Source organism: Bombyx mori, chromosome 23, assembly GCF_030269925.1.
Source record: "Bombyx mori chromosome 23, ASM3026992v2".
In the NCBI taxonomy this organism is placed as follows: Eukaryota; Metazoa; Arthropoda; class Insecta; order Lepidoptera; family Bombycidae; genus Bombyx; species Bombyx mori.
Genome location: NC_085129.1, coordinates 5,052,141 through 5,074,908, shown reverse-complemented (window position 1 = coordinate 5,074,908; position 22,768 = coordinate 5,052,141). Strand labels below are relative to the sequence as shown.

At 37.4% G+C, this 22,768-nt stretch overlaps 1 protein-coding gene and 1 long non-coding RNA gene across 4 annotated transcripts; one reads left to right on the top strand and one right to left on the bottom strand.

The window, feature by feature from the left end:
• Positions 1-2,965: 2,965 nt before the first annotated feature.
• Positions 2,966-11,299, top strand: LOC101737136 (histone-lysine N-methyltransferase SETMAR). 2 transcript variants are annotated; one of them, XR_009976240.1, is made up of 3 exons: positions 2,966-3,666; positions 3,745-3,865; positions 9,572-11,299. It is a non-coding gene; the product is annotated as a histone-lysine N-methyltransferase SETMAR (long non-coding RNA). The 2 variants fall into 2 exon arrangements; XR_209548.5 differs by lacking the exon at positions 9,572-11,299 and adding an exon at positions 4,439-5,032 and having other exon boundaries at positions 2,988-3,666.
• Positions 11,300-14,346: 3,047 nt separating this feature from the next.
• LOC101737005 (uncharacterized) lies at positions 14,347-21,294 on the bottom strand. 2 transcript variants are annotated; one of them, XM_004921713.5, is made up of 5 exons: positions 20,955-21,294; positions 20,177-20,375; positions 17,987-18,114; positions 15,501-15,656; positions 14,347-14,569 (listed from the first exon to the last, which is right to left on the bottom strand). In XM_004921713.5, exons 1-5 carry the CDS (start codon positions 21,010-21,012, stop codon positions 14,424-14,426), a joined length of 687 nt encoding a protein of 228 aa, XP_004921770.1. In that variant the 5' UTR covers positions 21,013-21,294; the 3' UTR covers positions 14,347-14,423. The 2 variants fall into 2 exon arrangements, with proteins under 2 accessions (XP_004921770.1, XP_062531156.1); XM_062675172.1 differs by lacking the exon at positions 20,177-20,375 and adding an exon at positions 18,501-18,678 and having other exon boundaries at positions 20,955-21,050.
• Between the last annotated feature and the right edge of the window lie 1,474 nt (positions 21,295-22,768).

The following is a 22,768-nucleotide window of genomic DNA, read 5'->3' as shown; positions in this document are numbered from 1 at the left end:
AAAAATTCAAAAAAAAAAAATCAAAAAAAAATTCAAAATAAAAATTCAAAAAAAAAATCAAAGGAATTATTTAAAGGAGTGTACGAGTGAGCCCACCAAAATATTCCTACTCCTAAGTATTTAGGTAACCTAGACCTCACCACTGTACCAAGGACACCCCAACAAATAAGAACAAACTTAAAATTAAAAGTTATAAGATAGAAAATTGCTGATACCAGGTTTTGAGTTGCAACTAAACTCAAGCACACCTGGCCTCTAGACTTATAACTAGAAGCTAGTCACCAAGCAGGACCCAATCAACAATTTACTATCACAAAGTATTCACACCGTTCAACGGGTAAGTCAAATAACAAAATTAAAATTAAAAATTAATTATATGATAGCAAATTGCTGATAAAAATTTGTGAATTAATTTTCAAACACTGATGGCCTCAGGACTATACCAAAGCCAGTCACCAAGCAGGGCCCACAGTCAGCAATCCACTACCACAAATTCAAACAAGTAATTTAAATTTAGAACAAATTAAAACAAATAACAAAAAATATATATAATAGTAAATTGCTGGTATAAGTTTTGAAATGACACTCATACACCGTTGGCCTCTGGACTATAACTAAGCTAGTCTCCAAACAGGGCCCAACCAGCAATCTACTACTACAAGTTCAACAAGTACTCCAGTTATATTCAATTACAAATGTGTTGCAGCTCAATTATACTAAAATATAAGTAGGAAGCGAGCTACAATCATACACAAATTAACAATAAACTATAAACCCAAACTGTAATAACATTCAGATTGTTACACACAATTATGCTTAAATAGATGTGGTAATCTACTGCTATGATGAGCAGAATTAACATAAATCTGTAGTAATAGTATGAAAATAGCTGACCACTGTAGCAGCTGTGTGCTAGGTCATAAACTCAGCCAGCACAGCTGTCCAACTCACGTACAATTAGTCAGCTATGCGCAGTGGAAGCTAATAAATCAGTGTTACTATTACTAACTATTACTACTCACTAATTTTCTTAACCAGGTGGATAGAAACACACTAAACGACCTGACCTAGGTCAGCAGAATGATAGTTTAAACAGAACCGAACCCTATGCCTACACTACTTCTGCTGACTAGTAACAAAATTAAGTGAGGTTAGACGTAAAAAATTTTACATTCGTGGTAATTACTATAGATTTCAGAAATCTAACCACGCTCTGCTACCAGAAATTGTTCGATTCGAACCCAGCGACCTCGTGGCAGCCTAGGGCTATGGAAACCAGCACGAGGTGCGCGTCGAACATGTGCCGCGATTCGCGGCGCCGTATGTACTATTTTAACAAAATATCATGCAATCACTCACCGGAACCGATGCCTTCGTCTTCTCACGCCGTATCACTTAGGGAGAAGGGTATGGGGCAGGAATGGATAAGGATTAGCGATGATACACAACTTTAGCGTAGACCGTCAATATACAGGTACCGTCCCGTTCGAGAAGCAAGACAAAGTGACAGATGTCAAATCGCGACGGCACCGTCAAATCGCGACCCGTGTTGCCGTGGTAAGAATTCAAAAACTAACGGATTGGTTTCGAACAAATGTTCTGTAGGTGTTTTTTTTTTCACGCGGTCCCTTGATAAGTTTAAAATTTGAATCACTCTCAAGTGAAAGTGATTCAAATGGTGCAGCGCACCTTCCTTGAGGTGCGCTGCGGTAGTGTGTAACGGACTTTAAAAACAATTAAAATAGATTGTAAAATAGTCTAAGAAAAACACATTCTCAAAATACGATAACATTAAGCATGCTAGAAACGGGCAGATGGTACTGTACTATGCCATATCTTTATGCGGAGTTTACATTACGAAATTAGTGTCATGCATGTTGAACTCAGTTTCACGAAAGTAGTTTCGATATATGCGAAAGTAATTTCGTTAAAAAATTAATGTCGCGAAATCCACAGTATCGCAGTAACCCTGGCGCCTTCAACATCAAAGCTATAATTTGCTAGATTCAATGTAGCTAAAGAAATGCTTATATACATATAAACTTAAAAAAAGACTATCAAGAAAAAAAAAGTTGGTAGATTCGAGGATGGTCAACAAGAAGGCATTTAGGTGCAATGAAGTTAGTCTCTGAATTAGCAGATGAAGACCCTGAGAGTTATAAAAACTATTTTCGAATGAGTGAAGATAATTTTGATTTTTTACTGTAGGTGTTTCGGGACCCTTGTCATTGATATTCATTAATAAGATCTATATTTTTTTCTGTACTCCATCGTTGGTTTGCCATTTTCAACGCTTGAACGTCCGAACTAACAATACACACGTCCGCACAGCGCAGGCCCTTTCGCGACATTAGTTTCACGTCGCGTCTACACTATGAAATTAGTTGCATGACACTAATTTCACCAAAAAATCGCGCAGGGCACGAAACTCATTTGCATGCATGAAATTAATGCATGCATTACGAAAGTATTAAATTACACGTGAAACTGTCGGTAAAACTAATGTCACGAAATTAATTTCACGCCACTAATTTCGTAATGTAAATTCGGCTTTATGTTTTGCGACAAACGACAACTTTATAAAATCAGTGTAGCAACTTTTAAAAATCATCATATCGTTTACTTGGCAAATTCGAAGGACGAACTTGTCTTAGATTTCACACATCTAAATCATGTCATATTTGCACATAACAATATACCTACTTACTTCCCATTAAAGTATAAATTCTACAAATAAATAATACTCAACAACATTTAAAATAAAATGAGCCAAGAACGTTTATCGATAAAACCTGATAACATTGAAATCTTTTGTACAGCACTAAAACCGCTATATTTTGTGGTCAGATGACGTCAGAGTGGCACGAATTTTTTGTTGACGTTTCATTTCCATAGGTTTCCTACTTCAGTGACAAAGAGTCATTTATGTATGTGTTGTGTTAAATATAATATGGTAGTGTGTGTAATGTTTTTTTTATTGATTTAATTTATTATTAATGCAAAATAAAAATAAAAAATTAGCATTCTGCACTTCCTCTCTATATTCGCTATAAGTGTGGGAAATTTCATACTCCGCCGCCCGCGCAATTTTGGTAAAAAGTGGTACAAAGTTTTTGGTTCATGTATTAATATACTTATATAGATTCTGTTTAGTCACAACATTTTTCTTAAAAAATGTCAAAATGGACGTCAAGAAAAATTTTCAGATTTTCTTCACAATATTTTAAATAAACGTGAAATTAAATGATCACAGTGTAAAATTATATATTATAATTATTTGTATAGTGAAATACTCCTCTATATCCGTGGATAAAAATACATTTGTGTCTAGGAATAAGCCTCACCTCAGAGTTGGTAGTTAATTCCCTGCGCTTACGTTACCACAGTTCGAAAATTTTTGCTGAAACATAAAATGCCTGCTTTTCTAATCAATGGTTTATCATCATCGGAATCTGCTGGGACCTCTTCCTCAATTTTAATGTGATTTTCGCTGTTACATAATCTTCCTTGGAGATATCAAAATAGTATCGTAACAAGTAAACAATACCCCAAACACTCAATATCGGATGTTCCCGGAAGATACACGAGAGATAAGCAAAGATTTTTGCGCCAAGCCTGGTCTATGAGACGAATGTTTGTGAATCTAGGGCTAAGATAAATTACAGTGTACGTTTAAAATTTACCATTTAAATTTAACACTTATATTATCATATGTTAACGTTAACTCTCCCGATCCCTGAGCAGGCTACATCCGCAAGTCAGTCCGGTGCAACCGCGTCACAGGAACCCGTGCAATGCGTTTTTGAAGGGACAAAGAGGTTTGCACATACACAAAAGTAGGTGCCATAAGGGCCGGCAACCGCATGTAAGTAGCAATGAGAATTTTCATAACATAACTGCCAATGAAGCCCCCACCGAGGGTTCTTTATGGCAAAAGTAAATAACTCGAAGATAAGCCTCTCTTTGGTAAAAATAATTCCTCGCGAGGCTAGACAGTGTGTGGCGACCTCTTTGTCTTCCTGCGTCCGAGATGTTATCGACAAGAACGATAAACATAGTTGGGAGAATTTTCTGACTTTCGCGTTTTTACGCTACATGTTAGCCAAGACAAACATGGCAGGTCCCTTGCACAAAAAATAAATAACAACTGTTCCTTCAACTTTAGGCCTACTTTAGACAATATTCAGGAAAAACAAATATCGTACAAAATTACAAAAATAATTGAATCAAAATTTGATGAGGAAGACATTAAAGGTGCTGCCGACCTTTTATTTACTAGTGACGTTGTTGCTCCCAACTCACCAGAGACCTACGCTGCCTTGTTGTCTAAGCATCCGCATGCTTTAGCAACAACTCACTTGCCAGATGCCCCCGAGCTTTCTGAGCGTACCCTGAAGGTTACACTAGAGGATATACGAGCCGCGATTATGTCTTTCAGGAGGGGCTCTGCCAGTGGATTAGACGGAATGTCACCACAACATTTGCAGCAGTTAGGTTTTGGAACCAAGGGAGGGTGTGCGGATGCTGTTCACGCTGCGCGCACTTTTCTCAAGCAAGGCTTAAGTGAAGTGTTGCTGAAGGTAGATGTAAAGAATGCATTCAACTCTCTGGACAGGGGCGTTTTGCTGACCTAGGCAAAATATCAGATACCACTTACCTTTGCTTACCTGTGGCAATGCTACAGTGGATCAATCAGCCTAGCCTATAATGGTCAAGTAATACAATCAGCTGTCGGCTGTCAGCAGGGTGACCCTCTCGGACCGGCTATATTCAGTCTGGTAATACACCCCCACCAACCAATAAAAGGCGTAAATATGCGGCCTTGGGAGAGACGTATATATTTGCGCCTTTCGCCGTGGAGATCTTGGGGCCTTGGGGTGCGGAAACCCGTCAGCTGTTCAAGGAGATTTCCGCATCTCTCATCGAAAAAAATATCGGGAAATTCTTTTTTCGGATGAAAAAATTTTTGTCGTAGAAGACAGCTACAACAAACAAAATGATAAAGTGTACGCACACAGTAGTGAAGAAGCGAGCAACCGTATTCCGCGTGTCCAACGAGGTCATTTTCCATCCTCGCTCATGGTATGGTTGGGAGTTTCTTATTAGGGCTTAACAGAGGTACATTTTTGTGAGAAAGGTGTAAAAACGAATGCAGTTGTGTATCAAAATACAGTCCTGACGAACCTTGTGGAACCTGTTTCTCATACCATGTTCAATAACAGGCACTGGGTATTCCAACAAGATTCGGTGCCAGCTCATAGAGCGGAGAGCACACAGACTGGCTGGCGGCGCGTGAAATCGACTTTATCCGGCACGAAGACTGGCCCTCCTCCAGTCCAGATTTGAATCCGTTAGATTACAAGATATGGCAACACTTGGAGGAAAAGGCGTGCTCAAAGCCTCATCCCAATTTGGAGTCACTCAAGACATCCTTGATTAAGGCAGCCGCCGATATTGACATGGACCTCGTTCGTGCTGCGATAGACGACTGGCCGCGCAGATTGAAGGCCTGTATTCAAAATCACGGAGGTCATTTTGAATAAACTTTAGTGTCATAAGAATCTATGTTTTGTTAAGTTCATTTTGGTATATGAATTGTTACATAATGAATAAACTTGTTTCAATTATTTTACATTAAACATGTGACAGAATTTATGACCTGACTAGGTATAATCATAAAATATTCCAACGGAAATTGGGCCCGTTGCATAATTATATCACTTAAATATGTAGTTTTTTTATTGCTTAGATGGTGGACGAGCTCAAAGCCCACCTGCTTAAGTGGTTACTGGAGCCTATATACATTTACAACGTAAACGGAAATGCTCTACCCACCTTGAGATATAAATTCTAAGGTCTCAAGTATAGTTACAACGGCTGCCCCACCCAGGGACGTCTTAAATTAGGCTGGGGCCCTTGGGCACACAAGAATATAAGGCCCTTGTGGAAAGTAAAAAAAGCGAATTATAATAACATTTTTTTACTGAGTATGACCATTTATAGGTAATCAAATACGGTATGATATAATATGTTGTTAATTATATTAGAATGCTGCTGGTTTTTTGGTTACGATCATGATAACGGAAACCGAATAAATGTGTGAGAGAAATTGTCGGTCCTTAGGGGCCCCCTGAGAATGGGGGCTCTGGGCACGGGCCCCGTGTGCCCTTATGGTAAAGACGGTATTGGCCCCACCCTTCAAACCGAAACGCATTACTGCATTACGGCGAAAATAGGCAGGGTAGTGGTACCTACCCGTACGGACTCAAAAAGGTCCTCGCGGACTTTTTTATAAATCTTTTAAAGGACAACAATTCTGTCATACATTATTTTAGCGAACTTTAACCGTTTCCGCAGCGCACACAGCGGAAGCTCTCAAAAGGGAAAAAAAAACGATTTTGGTACATTCTTTATTGGTGCTCTTTTCTTAGCGTGATGTTATTAAACATATAGGCTTCCTCAATAAATGGGCTATCTAACACTAAAATAATTTTTCAAATCGGACCAGTACTTCCTGAGATTAGCGCGTTCAAACAAACAAACAAACTCTTCAGCTTTATAACATTAGTATAGGTAATAAGTATAGATTAAAATCAAATGACGTAAAGGAGCAAATTTCATTAAAATTAAATACTTGTTATGAATAACGTATTTATTTGGATAGGAATTAATATCATCTTTATAAAAACACCTTCAGAAATAATGTTTTCTTTAAGAAGAAATGTGGTTAGCATAAAAAACATTATAGTGAGCCAACCTTAACATTTATAGATGTTACGGTAAATGTACACTTTTGGGAAATGTACACTTTTACCGGTAAATGTGCACATTTGCTAAAAAGTTAGGCAAATGTGTACTCCTGCACTAATCGACTTCAAACTTTGAGGAAATAGGTATGCTTGAAGAAAACAACGGTCAAGGCGTTTGGCCTAACTCCATTATAAAATAAATTTGGTAGATATTTGCTGAATTTTAGTCAGATACAACAAATGTATTGTATTTACTATTAGGAATTTTGACATTTTTCGTGATCTATGTGCAGTTTTTGACAAACATTAAATACTAAACTATATCATGTTTTTTTAAGATTGATATATTTGAAGACGTTTACCGATTGAGTCGATAATTGTTACGGTTATCGATGATATTTCAGAGAAGCTATCTGATTATTCATAGACGTATGACAGAGAGGTCTGAGATGTTTCAACAAATTAGTGCATTACAAACGTTTAGCTAGACTTGACTATGTCTCTGGTATTATTATATTCATGAGGGGGTGAAGGTAATAAAAACAATTAAATTAAAATCGATCGTAATAGCTGAGTTGAAAAGAGTTTAATTTTTTTTTTATTACCGTTGTAGGCAGACGAGCATACGGTCCACCTGATGGTGAATGGTTACCGTCGCCCATGGACTTCAGCAATGCCAGGGGCAGAGCCGCTGCCTACCGCTTAATACTCTCCACAAGCCTCTTTTAAAGAAGGACATGTCATAGCGCTCAGGAAACACCGTGGAGGGGAGCTCATCCCATAGCCGGATGGTACGTGGCAAAAAATACCTCTGGAAACGCACTGTCGATGATTGCAGTGGTTCCAGATGATATGGATGAACTCTGCTCCGATGGCGGGAGGTGCGATGATAAAAAGGAGATGAAGGGATCATCTCAAACAATTACTCAGAGCACTCCCCCCATGGAACATACGGTACAAAATACAAAGGGAACCGAAGTCCCTCCGCAGACCCAGAGGTACCAAACGATCCGTGAGAATAGGATTATCGACAATCCGAACGGCCCTCTTCTGTATGGACTCAAATGGAAGAAGCTGGTATTTGGGAGCGCCGGCCCAGAGATGGGAGCAGTACTCCACGCGAGGCCGGACTTGCGCTTTATAAAGCAAAAGTCTTTGTCCAGGCTTGAAAAGAACCGCTTCGCTCTGCTGAGGACTCCCAGCATTTTGGATGCCAACTTGGCTTTGCCTTCCAAATTACTCCATATTGTGCTCAATCGGTACTATTTTCTCATATGCGTCTCATTTCCTCATATGCGAGAGTATAAAATATTATAGACATAAATTAATGAACATAACAAGAACACAAACACGCATCAAATTGTCGATCAATCTTTGAATAGCTTAACTAAAAGCACCTAATAACGACCCTTTAAATTTGGCACCCATTACCGCCCGTTTCATAAAATTATAATTTTGAGCTATTGTATTAAGCTTTGATCAGCGGTTGCTTTAAAGAAAATATAGATGTATTTGTATTGCAAATATACATCACTTCCTTTTGTGCCTAGTTCCTAGTTCCTAGAGCCTAGTTCGTCGTTGGAGTACGGAGACAGCGCAAATTTCATACTAATTCGGTCCCTTTTACGTAAGTATACTCATTTCGTTTTTAGTAAAAAATATAATCGTAAAGCATTCTAATGCAGTTTAAATATTTTTTTAAGTCTTCTTAATACTTTAATAAACACAAATAACAAGTAATTTCCATGAGATACAGCTTAAATTTGTCTAAAATTAAATGTTTAAAAGTGGCGGTAATAGGAACGATTCTCACATTTTATTTCTTTTACCGACCCATGACGCTATTTGGTTTTAGATGAATATTTTTGTTACTATGTTTTTCATTATGAGGTATGAATTAATAAGTAATAGGTTATACTAATTTGGTTGGTTAGTATGTCAAGTTGCATATGAGCTATTAACGCCATATAATTAGAAGTACGTAATATAGTTGTTAAAATCAGCAGTTTTTTATTTTTGTAAATGTACGAGGCTTAATTTTCAAATATTGTATTTTTTTAGTTAAAATATAATGATATTTTAAATTTTATTTTATTTATTTATTATAAAATATAACGATAATGATCGTTAAATATTCATAACTAATTCAGCTAAATTATCCCACAAATATACTAAAACGCAATATGTTTACACATTACATACACATTTTTATTGGTCGGTGTTATGTTTTACGATTTCTTTTAATATTATTACCGATTTACCTGTACTTTTGCAGTTTTAAATGTTCTGTAGTCAAAAAGGAACACATATAGTTTTTTTCTTTATAGTTAGAGTCCTTTCGTCTGTCTGGATGCATATGTAAGTTTATAGTGGATGAGCTTCCGGCCCACCTGGTGTTGAGTGGTTACCGGAGCCCATAGACATCTACAACGTAAATGCCGCCACCCAACTTGAGACGTGAGTTCTAAGGTCTCACTTGTAACATTACAACGGCTGCCCCGCTCTTCAAACCGAAATCCATTACTGCTTCACGGCAGAAATAGGCAGGGTGGTAGTACCTACCCGTGCGGACTCAAAACGTCCTACCACCAGTGTGTTAGTATATTTTATTAATTTTTAGTACTAAGTAAATATAATGTAATTAATATTATTGCTTAATATAAATTTAAAACATATATAAAAAATAAAATAAAACAGCAATTCATTATTGAATAACAAAACTAAACTATATTAAAAATCACCTATTCACTTCCACTTGAGTGTATTGAAAAATATTATTTACTTATTACATATATTCGACTCGATAGATAAATTTGTTTCAGAAACATGGAACCACAAAGACGTAAACAATATACCTATAGCTAGTCAACTTGACTCTGCATTGATGGCCATTAATAATGAAGCAAATAAATGTATATGAAACCTGGAAAAGATTACGGATTCCTAGAAAAACTCTTCGGAACAAGAGAGATCACAAGTATACTGAAGAATATTATGGAGTTCAAACCGTTTTCATTAAGGATGAAGAACAAAAGTTAATAGACTGGATTCACTATTTGGGAAGACTAGATTTTCCTGTAAAAAAGCCAGCTATTGGAGATGGTGTCAAAATTATTGGAAACATTAAATCTCCCACACCCATTTAAAGACAAAGTACCAGGAAGACACTGGCTTCAAAATTTCATCAAAACCATCCCACAATTTCAAAGAAGAGTTGTCCTAAATTTGCCAACGTATATAAATGAAGTGAAAGAAGAAACGTCATGGTTTACGAGGGCTGCACTAAAAGTATCGGGAATGGAATATTTCCACTGTTCCTGTCATATTAAAATCTTTTTAATTAAAAACTCCTTGGTTTTAAAAATCGAATACAATTTATTTATTTAAAAAAAGATTCTCGGTCTTGTCACGAGGTTTTGTCAAACTTGTTTAGTCGTTGAGAAAATGGAATTGACTCGAGAAAATTCAAGAGCGATGATTTATTATGACTTTCGAAGTGGTTTAACACAAAAACAGTGTGTTGACCGGATGATTTCTGCATTTGGTGATGAAGCCCCATCCAAAACCACAATTTATCGCTGGTTTGCTGAGTTTCAACGTGGACGTGTCAAGCTCAGTGATGATCCCCGTCAAGGTCGTCCAAAAACTGCAGTCACCCAAGAAAACGTTGATGCTGTGCGTAAGCTGATTGAGGAAGATCGACATGTGACATACCGCGAAATTCAAGCAACTTTAGACATTGGCATGAGTCAAATACAAATAATCTTGCATGAACAATTAGGTGTAAAAAAGTTGTTTATCCGATGGATACCGCATTCGCTCTGTGAAGAGCAAAAAGCGGCTCGCGTTACTTGGTGCGTCAGAACTCTCGAAATATTCCACGCAGGATCCTCAAATGCTGTATACAACATTGTATCAGGTGACGAATCCTGGATATATGCGTACGAACCCGAAACAAAAAACCAGTCACGAGTTTGGGTGTTCGAAAATGAGTTAAAGCCAACAAAAATTGTTCGTTCACGGAGTGTTGCAAAAAAAATGGTGGCCACGTTTGTCTCCAAAACCGGCCATGTTACGATTATTCCTCTTGAGGGACAAAGAACGGTTAATGCAGAATGGTATGCTAGCATTTGTTTGCCACAGGTCGTTTCTGAACTCCGTAAAGAGAACTGCAACCGCCGCATCATCCTCCATCACGACAATGCGAGTTCTCACACCGCGCACAGAACAAAAGAGTTTTTAGAGCAAGAAAACATAGAATTATTAGACCATCCGCCGTATAGCCCCGACCTAAGCCCTAATGGTTTCTATACTTTCCCTAAAATAAAGAATAAATTGCGTGGACAGAGATTTTCATCACCTGAAGAAGCTGTGGACGCCTACAAAACGGCCATTTTGGAGACCCCAACTTCCGAATGGAATGGTTGCTTCAATGATTGGTTCCATCGTATGGAAAAATGTGTCAAATTTCGCGGAGAATACTTCGAAAAGCAATAAATACATGTTTAAATAGTAATGTTGTGTCACTTCGTTAATTCCCGAAATTTTCAGTACCGCCTAGGTAATGATGTGTATCAATATTTTGAATAAAATCAAGTACTCAACAATTCTGCTAGAAGTTTTAATTGCGACAAGGCTGGACTCTTTTTTTGTCCCAAGACAAAACGAGTCATCGTATAATGAAGCATCATAGAGGTATTGAGACTCGAATCATGTTGGAGACTCGAGTCTTCAATGATGAAAATGTTTAACTGTATTGATTAATGTTTCCGCTGACCATGAAATCGCACCTCCTGTGGTTTTTACCCCCATAAGCGCATGCCTAAAATCCTTATCCCAACTGTGCCATCAGTATTGATTACGTTTAGATTCTTTTTAAGAGATAATTAAGAGAATTGTGACTTAATAATTAAAGTTATGTTGCTTCATGCAAAAATTAAACTGAAATTAAAATTTTTATATAACAAACCTAATTCTGTTGCTTTAGCGGTCGGTAATAGTCACGGAATAGATTATCTATTCCGTGGTAATAGTTGTTAAAAAACGGTAATAGGAACACACCTCATGCGTTGGATCGCTAATAGAGATATATGACCCTTCCCATCAATTTTAATTTTTTACTTTTTTAAATTTTATTTGCTAGTTGTTTCTTTATTGCATTAAAAAAAGTGTTATCTTCGGAACTGTCAAAAAAAATTTCTCGTGTCACAATGTTCGTTCCCATACTCCTCCGAAACAGCTCGACCGATTTTCGTGAATCTTAGCGTGCATATCGGTCAGGGTTGAGAATCGACCAACATCTATTTTTCATCCCCCTAAATGTTAAGGGTGGTCTACCCCTAAATTTTATTTGTTATTTTTTAGACATTTTTTTTGTTTTTATTTTTTTATGATACAGCATACAAAAATACATACAACTCTAAATTTTCACCCCTCTAAGATCAACCCTTATTTTTTATTTCCTAATTAAAAACTTAAAAATTTTTTGCGAGAATTTTGTTTTTATTTTGTCATGACGTAGAATAAAAAAAAATCATATTACTCTGAAATTTTCACTCCTCTACGATCAACCCCTATTTTTTATTTGTTAATTATAAACTTTAATTTTTTTGGTAATTTTTTTATTTTGTTTTGTCATGACTTAAAACAAAAAAAATATATATTACTCTCAATTTTCACTCTTATACGATCAACCCCTATTTTTCCATCCCGATTAATATTTTTTTTATTCTATGCACAGATCCGCAATAAGGTTGCAAGATGGCAATCAAATATTATAATTGTAGTACGATAAATACTTATTCAGAGTTTATAATTTCAAGTTCCATTAATTATGATTTTTTTTAAATTCAATTTGAACTACCGCCCTCGCCGGTCGACTACTGATCAACTATCAATCGATCAGTTATCCCCGCAAGGTGTCACCACTCATCCAGCAAATATCACGTAGTAGGGATGAGGACGAAGCCGGTCTCCTGTCTTACTCACTATACATTTTTCAGCCATGTTTTTTTGGTTTTATTTGTGTATCAATAGTATGTTCAGTAGGTCTGAGAATCGGCTACTATCTATTTTTCATACCCCTATTGATTGGGTTGTCCACCCCAAACATTAATTTTTTATTTTTATTTTTTGGATATTTTTTTTTTTGTTATAATGAGGTATTATATGGTTGAATGAGGTCTTTTTTCTACACTAGAATTTCCCTAGAAATCTTATTTGAGGCAACACAACGTTTGCCGGGTCAGCTATTAATATTATATAATTAACCATTCATTCATCCATAATTCAACTAATAATTAAAAAATCCATTTATTTTCAATATCGTCCCTAAGAAAATCATTTATGTGATAATAATTTTCACGAATAAGATTACCTTTTAGCTTTTTCTTAAAATGAAAATCTTCTAGGTCTCTAAATTTCTTTGGTAGTTTATTAAATATCCTAACGCTCATACCTAGTATGCTATTAGTCTTTAATGTAGTTTTGGATTTTGGAAAGCATAGTTTATCGTCGCGACGAGTTCTGTTTGCCACATTAGACATTTTGGTGAATCTATTGGACAAGTTTTAACAAAAGATGCAACTTCATATATATATATATATATAAATATATATACGTACAAGGAAGGGAAAAAAGTTTATGCTTTGCAAAATATGGCTTGCAGCTGTCGGCTATTGCCAAACCAAACACAGACCTTGAACACCTTTTTTGTGCCTTAAAAACTTGATCTTTTTGCGTTGAGTTTCCCCAGAAAATTATTCCATATCTAAGACAGGATTCAACTACACCACGATATGCAGTTAGTAAGGCGTCTGTGCTTAGAATGGAGGATAATTTGAAGAGTGCATAGGCCGAAGAGCCGACACGTTTACACAGTCCGTCTGTATGAGATTTCCAATCTAATTTGTTGTTAATATTTACACTGAGGAAATCTACATTATCTGTTTCGTATATGTGTTTGTTATTATTATAAACGGTCAAATTTATATATTTGACGGCGTTAACGATATTTATGTTATATAGCACGTGCAATAGGAGTGACTCACACAAGCCAGGCGCGCCGGCCGTGTCGTTCCACTCGTAAACAACAGCTGCAACAGAAGTGACTCGTAAGCCAGCTGCGCCGGCTAGTATAAAAAGGCGGAACGTGCCTTGAAATGAACATTCGTTGGACTGCGCTTGCCTGGTGCACTTACTATATCCTCGTTACGTTGTGTGATTCAGTGACTGTTGTACGTACTGGTTAAAGTTGGACAAGTGTTAAAGTGAATTGTTAAGATAACATATTGTTGATTAAATCAGGAATCAAATAGTGACATCGTTTTACTTGGTGTTCAACAAGATAATGTCTACCCTCAAGCCTACATATTCTTTGGTTAAATTACAAAAAATTTGTTTTGTCTAAATTAATTATTAAATTATTTTTATCAAGCCAAGATATTATTGAATGAAGAGTACTATTCCTATCGTGTTCATATAAAATGTCATTTCTACACCTAATAGTTATGGTGCTGGCGTCTGCAAAAAGGGTCATAGCGTGGTCAATTGAATTTGGAAAATCATTAATGTAAATTATAAATAAAAGAGGTCCAAGTACGCTTCCTTGCGGAACACCGTATGTAATCTTTATTATTTATATTACTTCTAAGTTTATATTACTTATAATGGAAACTACAATTCCAAATATTCTTCTAATGGCAATGTTGTAAATAGTTTATTTAAAGCTAGAAATAAATTCCTGAAGCAGATTGTAGCGAAGTTATCTTGAAGAGTGTAGATAATATTTCTCCAGTGCTCTTGTGTTAAAAATTTGGCACCTGTAAAAAATATTAGCTAAGTTATTCAACTAAGTAAGTGTCATTCGTAGTACAAAACTATCACGCCGTAGAAGTCGAGAGTTGGTCCCAGTAAAAGCCTTGGTTCATATTTTTTAGAAAAGTAACCTTCCATGGTATTCTGAGTGACCTCGAACGTAAGAACTCTGGTCACTTCGATAGACGAGCTCATAATTATCTAAGTATTGTAGAGTCGTCGTGGCCTAAAAGATAAGACGTTTGGTGTATTCGTATCTTGCGATGCATTAGTGTTCGGATCATGCTGGCGGGTACCAATTTTTCTAATGAAATACGTACTTAACAAATGTTCAAGATTGACTTCCATGGTGAAGGAATAACATTGTGTAATAAAAATCAAACCCGCAAAATTATAATTTGCATAATTACTGGTGGTGGGAACCCTTGTGAGTCCGCACGGATAGGTACGTACGGTTTGGAGGCTGGGGAAGTCGTTGTAACTGTACTGAGACCTTAGAACTCATGTGTCAAGGTGGGTGGCGGCATTTATGTTGTAGATGTCTATGGGCTCCAGTAACCATTTAACATCAGGAGGGCCGTGAGCTCGTCCACCCATCTAAGTAATAAAGAAAAAGAAAAAAGAGTTATTAGAACTCATAGACCGCTCTACCGCTAATACCGCTCTCTTTGAGATTGAATTCTAAGCATGAATTCTAAGTCTCAGTGTATAGCGACTGCCCCGCCCTTCAAACCCAAATTTCAATAATATTTTATATTGGTTATTTCATCGCCCCGTAGCAGTAGAGAATGGCGATTGGTTGTATTAATATTTACCCGTCTGGGTTCACAATAAGCCTACAAATATCCCAAGTAATTTTGCAGGTAAATTTGATTACTATTGTTTCTTAATGTGTTAGTGAAATTGACGTATTGCAATCACAATAATTGTACTTACTTGGTATTTCCTGCCCGTTATAAAGATTCGTGAAATGTAAAGCCACTTTTTCCAACGGCGACACCTTGGCGTTGAAGTTCTTAACATGAAAAACAGTTTTATTGCCAACAGTTTGTACAAGCTCAAATGTCGTGTTCGTCATTAACTTGTAGCTTTCTGAAATATAATTACCCAAATTTTCATTAAAAATCGTTAGTTTGATTTTATTTTAAGCTTCGACCGGAACACAGATAAGCTCAGAAAACATATAAAAAAAAAAAAATTTAAAGGCTTTGTTGTTTGCTGGTTTCATATTTATAGAGCAAAATTGCTATCCCAAAATATTATTTCCTATTATGAGGCTTTTTTCTCTTTTCCCTACCTATTCACCGGTAGCTTATGAGGCTACTCCATCTACGTCCGGACGGGTGGTGAGCTCACGGGTTCAACCTGAGACGGTGACCGGAGCTTGAGGTTTCTAAAAGCACCGAGAGTGTTCTCCGGGGGATACGACATGTTTCGAGTAACGGCGGCTTTACGTTGCCGCGTCGCAGTAGGATAAGTAATTAGCGGCGGCTACGATCAGAGGGTTTCCGTGTCGCGCCTCTTTGTCGAAGTAACGTTCTGATGCTTCGTTAAGATACTTACGTATCGGTACTAAATTTAGATCGTCGTCCACGTCATTTTGGATCTTCCCGATCCACTACCGGTGCTTTTAGGAACCTCAAGCACCCGACATCGTTCTCGTCGAAGTAAATTAACCCTTAGACACAGAGGAGAGTCACTGAGTTGCTCGCCGGATCTTCTCAGTGGGTCACGTTTCCGATCTGGTGGTAGATTCTGCGAAGCACGACCCTTGCTAGGGTTCGTGTTAGCAACGTCGTCAGATTTGAGCCCCGTGAGCTCACTTACTAGTTAAGGTTAAGCTGAAATAGCCTCTCAAGGCTCTCAGCATAGGTAGAAAAAAAAAAGTCATCGTAAAGATCTACATTATTTATATACCGCGGTGATTATAGGATTAAAATGTCATCTTCGTATCCGTACATTCCATACAAATATATGACGTGGACGTGGAAAACATCAATGATGACAAGACTGAGAGAAGTACTGGTTCTCTGTTATAGATTTTTATTACTGGAGGCATGAGTCCAGCCAACTGTTCGATCCTTCGGCTGACCTGCCATGTATCTAAGCGATTCAACTAGTCTACGGTGACTGGGTAACGCGCAACTAGCGGCACTGCCTGGGTGGCGACTGTTGACCGCAGTATTCCCTCCAATATAATTTGGATTATATCTCACGCAGGGATCTCGTAGGAGTTTCGGCTCCAGCCGAAAAAATTGAATACTATCTCTGTTTATGCCTCTTGGATACGGTAGAGTATACATTCGCAATCTACTTCGTACGGGAGGCGTGGCTCTGTGTCCTTGGTCTTTACATAGGTTCTGACTGGTCGCTACGGAGCATTGTGATTAAGCTGAGAATTGGTGGGCGATGTTTGATATCTCTCAGCATCAAACCGCCAGCGTCCAGCCAGGGTTGGAGAAGAGATTTTGCCCAAAATCCTGGTACTCTATAGTGTTTTAGGTGCCTTTTGTAATTCAGTTTGGATATCACCAAGAGGATGAAATGTTTTGCGAAAGTCACCTGGTTAAGTGACGGATGACTGCATTTCCCGCCAAACACCGGTTCTGATTTAAAATGGCTTCCTAGCGGTACCATTTAGCGATGCCATCGGGACGGACATCGAATATTCAACCACCCGATAATCCCGACCGTTGTGGTTTTAGTGACTGTTACTGTGGCATCTAACGGGGAAAGGGTCTTGAGGAGACATGCTCTACAGTCTACACGTGTGATCTATTGCCTTGTAGATGCAGTTGTAGTAGTGCTGCTTCTAACTGTTTTGGGTAGGCGCTGACACGAAGGATGGTTTACACAGTGCATATGAATATGTACTGCTTTGAATAGTTTATTGAAGATAGAAATATACACAAACAAACTATAACACAAGTGGTACGAAAAAGAAAGAACATATAGGAGTAGTAAAGGCACTGACACGAACGATGGGTAACACGGCGAATATCGATATGTACTGCCCTGAGTTTTTTAAGATACCGAAGTGTTGAACAATAATAATGTATGATTGCCTAAATTCATAAGCGACAGCGATTTTGTCGAATTGTAAGGCGTTTGGCCAAGTAGTGGCGGGTAAATGAGTCGCCACAGCCTTGTCCCCAGCATGCCTCGGTTGAGATTTTTTCCCATCCGGGGTTTGGCCACGTGTTGTTGAGCGACAAGTTTTAGTCGGTCACCTCTGATGTGTGAAATGATCGCTCACAATGCGTTAACGGATATTTTTAGAGCGGATAATCAGAAAGATCTCTTCCTAGATCAAAAAATTGTCGTCATCGCCTTGTATTTAATTCTTAAATGACCGTTTGCTTAATTACTAAGTTACTGTTTACTTATCTTAAATTACTGTACGTATATAACGAACGACTTACTTGTATTAATAGTATATTTTCCTTTTTCTTCAGTTGTCACAGCCGGTCCAGATATCTCATATTGACCATTAATCGAAATTCTCGAACAGTACAATTCGAAGTTGAATAAAAATTGTTCTATATCCCAACTGTGAATTAAAAGTAAAGTTGGAATAATAATTTAGGTATTTCAGTCTAAGTTCAATAAGTAGTGGTTAATCTATATAAAATTTTAAAAAGGTAAGATTTGTTTATTTTTTTGTACTGAATAGGTTCCGAAACTACTGAACCGATTTGTACAATTCTTTCACTGTTTGGAAGCTACACTATCCCTGAGTGACATAGGCTATATTTTTTTTTAAAAAAAAATAGGTATCCTTACTAAAACTCCAATAATGTAACGCAAGGTGTAAACAAAATTACCTAAAATATTCTTTAGATCGCGTGCGCTGCGAAACCTATTGATGTAGAATAAAGTAATCTATAATTATAAGGTTTAAAATGTTGAACTTAAATTCAAAATTCCCGAAGCTGCCTGAAAAAAATAGGACCGGACTTGTCACTTCCGAGAGTCACAGTTACGATGCTCGGCAGCGACGAGTCCTGGCAGGCGATGCTTGACTTTTGCACGTCCACTATCTCGCAGAAGTCACTTTCGTCGCCAAACATACTGTGGAAGAGCAACCCGGTCGGCGGTGTATCGCGTTCCGGGCCTGAAGAAAGGAAAGTCTGTTCTACCATCTTTCTAGACGTAGCTCAAGCTTTTGACAAAGTATGGCAACTAGGCCTGATATTTAAACTTAAACCACTATTACCTAGACATTTTCTGGATATTCTGCAATCATATATATCTAAGAGGGTATTTCAAATTAGAAAAAACAATGCCTGCTCAGAGCTAAAAACAATAAAAGCTGGAGTACCACAAGGAAGTGTTTTAGGGCCGGTCCTGTACCCACTTGCGATATACCCCACATAAATAATAGTACTACTGATACCTTTGCTTACAATACAACCATAATGGTGACTGGTAATAGTCACGAAGAAGCAGTAAAAAACGCACAAATAGCAATTGATTGCGTTCACCAGTGGACTAGAAGATGGAGAATCAATTTAACGAATCCAAATCAGTACATACTGAATTCACAAACAAGAGACCTGTTTACCATCCGCTATATATATATACAGGTAACCAAATACCCTTGATCCTTGACGCAAAGTTGTGGTGGAAAGCTCACGTGAAGAAAAAACGTGAAGAACTAGGAATAAGACACAAAAAGTTGTACTGGTTACTTGGAAGACGCTCCTCGTTGACGGTATATAATAAATTAATGTTGTACAAACCAGTCTTAGCGCCAGCATATCATAACAGCTTTGGGTTTGTATCAAGGAAGCTAACATCAGAATAATAACAGCGCTTCCAAAATAAAGTTCTCGTGGATATTGTGAACGCACCCTGGTATATAAGAAATGACAATCTTTACCAGCACCTTACTATTAAGCCTGTCCGCAAAGTAATTGCAAAATATGCCAAAGCTCATGAACACAGGCTTCACCATCATGTGAATGTGGAATCCAACTCCTCGACAACACAGATTTAGTGAGAAGGCTCAAGAGGACTAAGCCTTTCGAAGTTAGTGTGGAGTTAATTCGAAATATTGTTATAGTGATAGTGACGTAATTAATTAACACATGAACAAAGTGTTTAGCCTTAATAGACACTAAGTAAGATCAGTGGACTTTATTCTTAGAGACATTAGTTAAAATAGTCATCATCATCATCATCATCATCATCAGCCTTTATCTGCCCACTGCTGGACATAGGCCTTCCCCAATGCCTTCCACATAATGCGGTCCTCCGCCTTCCGCATCGAACGACTTCCCGCCGTGCGGGATAAAATAGTACTTTATGTTAAATTAAAATTATTTATTAGCCTTTTTGAGTTAGATTGTAATACTAGTATTGTGCCGCACCTAGATTTTGGTACATTACATAATAATAAAATAAAATAAAAACTTATTAAATACTTGTTTCTTGGAAAAATACGTATCTGTCCAGATCGAAATGAGGGATAGGACATGGGGTGACTAATACATTAGGCTACAATGTCTTCAAATGTATTTACTGCAAGTATGTAAATATGAATTGTGACAGCCAAACTATACAATACAAATATCTATATTATTTACTGAAAACTAAAAATATGTTCTTACTATAAATCGAAGACTTTACAGGTATTATAGCCAGTCATGGAAATATTTCTGAACTTGATCTTCAGGTCAAGAAAATTTCCTTCCATGAACTCTATGTACATGGGATCGACGTTTTGATTATTATCAGCTTCGAATACTTTTTCAAAGACAGAATTGCTGAGCAAAAGAATACATTGCTTGTCTGTAACTTTGCATTTTTCTGAAAACAAATTCGATTATTCCTTATTGGTCTACGTGTTAATTTTGTTTTACTTCTGGCCAGGACAGTTCGTGGATTGATGTGGAAAAAAAAAACAGTTCACGCATCTATAGCCTAATAAACAAGACGATCAGAATATTTTGCTGCCCACATACCACTCCACAGGCTAATAAGTTGGTCGGTGATCCCACCGGTGATCTTTTTAATAAGACAAATAAAATTTTCTCAACAAAAAAAAGGTGTACATTCACCAGCGAGCAATAAAATAAATTCGGCAAAATTAATACAATTTCCACAACTGTACAGTTTCGACACCACTGTCCACCACTACCACCATCCTTCCCCATCCACCACCACCCTTCCACTTTTCTGCCGTGAAGCAGTTATTGGGTCACGTTTGAAGGGCAGGAGAGCAACAGCAATACAATAAGCAATACAAAAAGGATATGTGAGAGAAAAGTGTGAATGCAGAAATGACGTATGATAGGCTAAAATGCAAAAAAGGACATGACGCACTGATCTCCTACAGTAGGATAAGGGCAAGAAGAAGAAGTATGAAAATAAAATATTTTAACTTACCTTTTTCACCCGAAGCACTGAAAAATGCACATGATAATAGTAACAGTGTAGTAAGCATTTTCTAAAGATATTCGGAGCCAAGTTAGTTTGTAAATGAATTAATCAGTAATAATACAACTTTATATATATATACAACTTATCGTGATTCGTACAAGCCTTTTTGTGCGCGCATTTTGTTTTTATTAAATATAAGAGTTTGCATTGTTGAAGTTGAATAATAGGAATCTTTTATATTTTCACTGTATTTGCATGAATTAAAACTAATTTAAATTAATTATATACAAAGGACATGGAGATTATAAGTTTTTTGTAAAATTAAACGATGAGAACTTTATTCTAGAAAAATATCAGTGTTTCGATTTTGTCTTTTTATAACGTGGTAACTGAAAATCTTTTGTTGTATACTATGTAAAAACTTATCAGTTTTAGTATTTTGTTAGATCTTTGGAATCTAGAGGCAGCGATGAAAGTATGGCCTATTCTCTAGTTTTATATTTTCAATTAAATGGCCTTCATTAATTTAAAATATTTAAAAAAATGCGTAGTTATTCACATTCTGCTTAGTCACGACACATTTCCTTGTACATAATATTTTAAAATTCAATATATAATCATAAAATATTTAAACGGAAATTGGGACCGTTGTATACTTATATCACTTAAATATGTAGTTTTTATTTTTATTGCTTAGATGTTGGACGAGCTCACAGCCCACCTGGTTAAGTGGTTACTGGAGCCCATATACATTTACAACGTAAATGCGCCACCCACCTTGAGATATAAGTTCTAAGGTCTCAATTATAGTTACAACGGCTGCCCCATCCTTCAAACCGAAACGCATTACTGCTTCGCGGCAGAAATAGGCAGGGTGGTGGGTCCTACCCGTACGGACTCACAAGAGGTCCTACCACCAGTAAAGCCAGTGTTGTTATTGCAAGTGGGTAATGACAAAGTAAAGCAAGTGGCAAGGTAGCATGGATCAGAAAGTGATCAAATGAGCCGAGAAGAATGTTACAGCGTTACAATTGGCATTACAAGGGCTCTTCTGTCTCGTCTCTTGGGACAATGGTAGACTGTGATAGGTTGTCAATGTGAGTCATCAGTATGAGTCAAGCAAGATCATTGAACTTTTTCACAATTGGAGAAATTCCCTTTGGACTACTTAAAATATAGTTAGCCTCATACGATTGCTGTCGGATCTGTACTAGTCGCTATCGCCACCCGCCGGTCAGCAGATTTGAACCCACTACTACTGTCACTACTACTCCACCCCCGGAAGCTGTTTCGCCATCCGGTGTAAGATCGTGTGGTACGGGTTGTCGTGCCAGAGCCGGAAACCGGATTGGGCCCTCCATGCTATGAGTCAGCTCTTCATGCAGCCCGTGGTTGAGTGTTCACTTTGTTTCCTAATTTAACCGCATATTGCTTTGTCCTCACCTATAGCATTCTTCGTTTTCTATACTTAACACTCCAACAAACAAAAACAGCTCTTTCAAAAAGTAAAAAAAGGATAAAGTTTTATTTGGCGAGTACCTACCCATTTGTTAATACGAATTTTAATAATGTTAGAGGCGTACACAGTGAACTTTATGCCGTGCAGTATCATCTTGAGACGGTGCAACCTACTCTCGTTTTCTTAACGGAGACGCAGAAATCCGCTCCGCATGATAATCAATATCTCGAACAACCTGGTTACGTATTGAAACATATTTTCCTGGGTAAGGCTGAGATGTGCGTATTCTTTCAGCTATGCAGTGATTGTTAGATGAGCTCACGGGGTTCAACCTGAGAGAATGTGCTTGGTCCTAGCAAGA

Coding starts and splice junctions, on each gene's coding strand:
- LOC101737005 (XM_004921713.5), bottom strand. CDS start 21,012: ATGCTTACTACACTGTTACTATTATCATGTGCATTTTTCAGTGCTTCG. Junction 20,376..20,954: donor CAGTGCTTCGGGTGAAAAAG/GTAAGTTAAAAT, acceptor ATTTGTTTTCAG/AAAAATGCAAAGTTACAGAC. Junction 15,657..17,986: donor AAAATATACTATTAATACAA/GTAAGTCGTTCG, acceptor ATTATATTTCAG/AAAGCTACAAGTTAATGACG.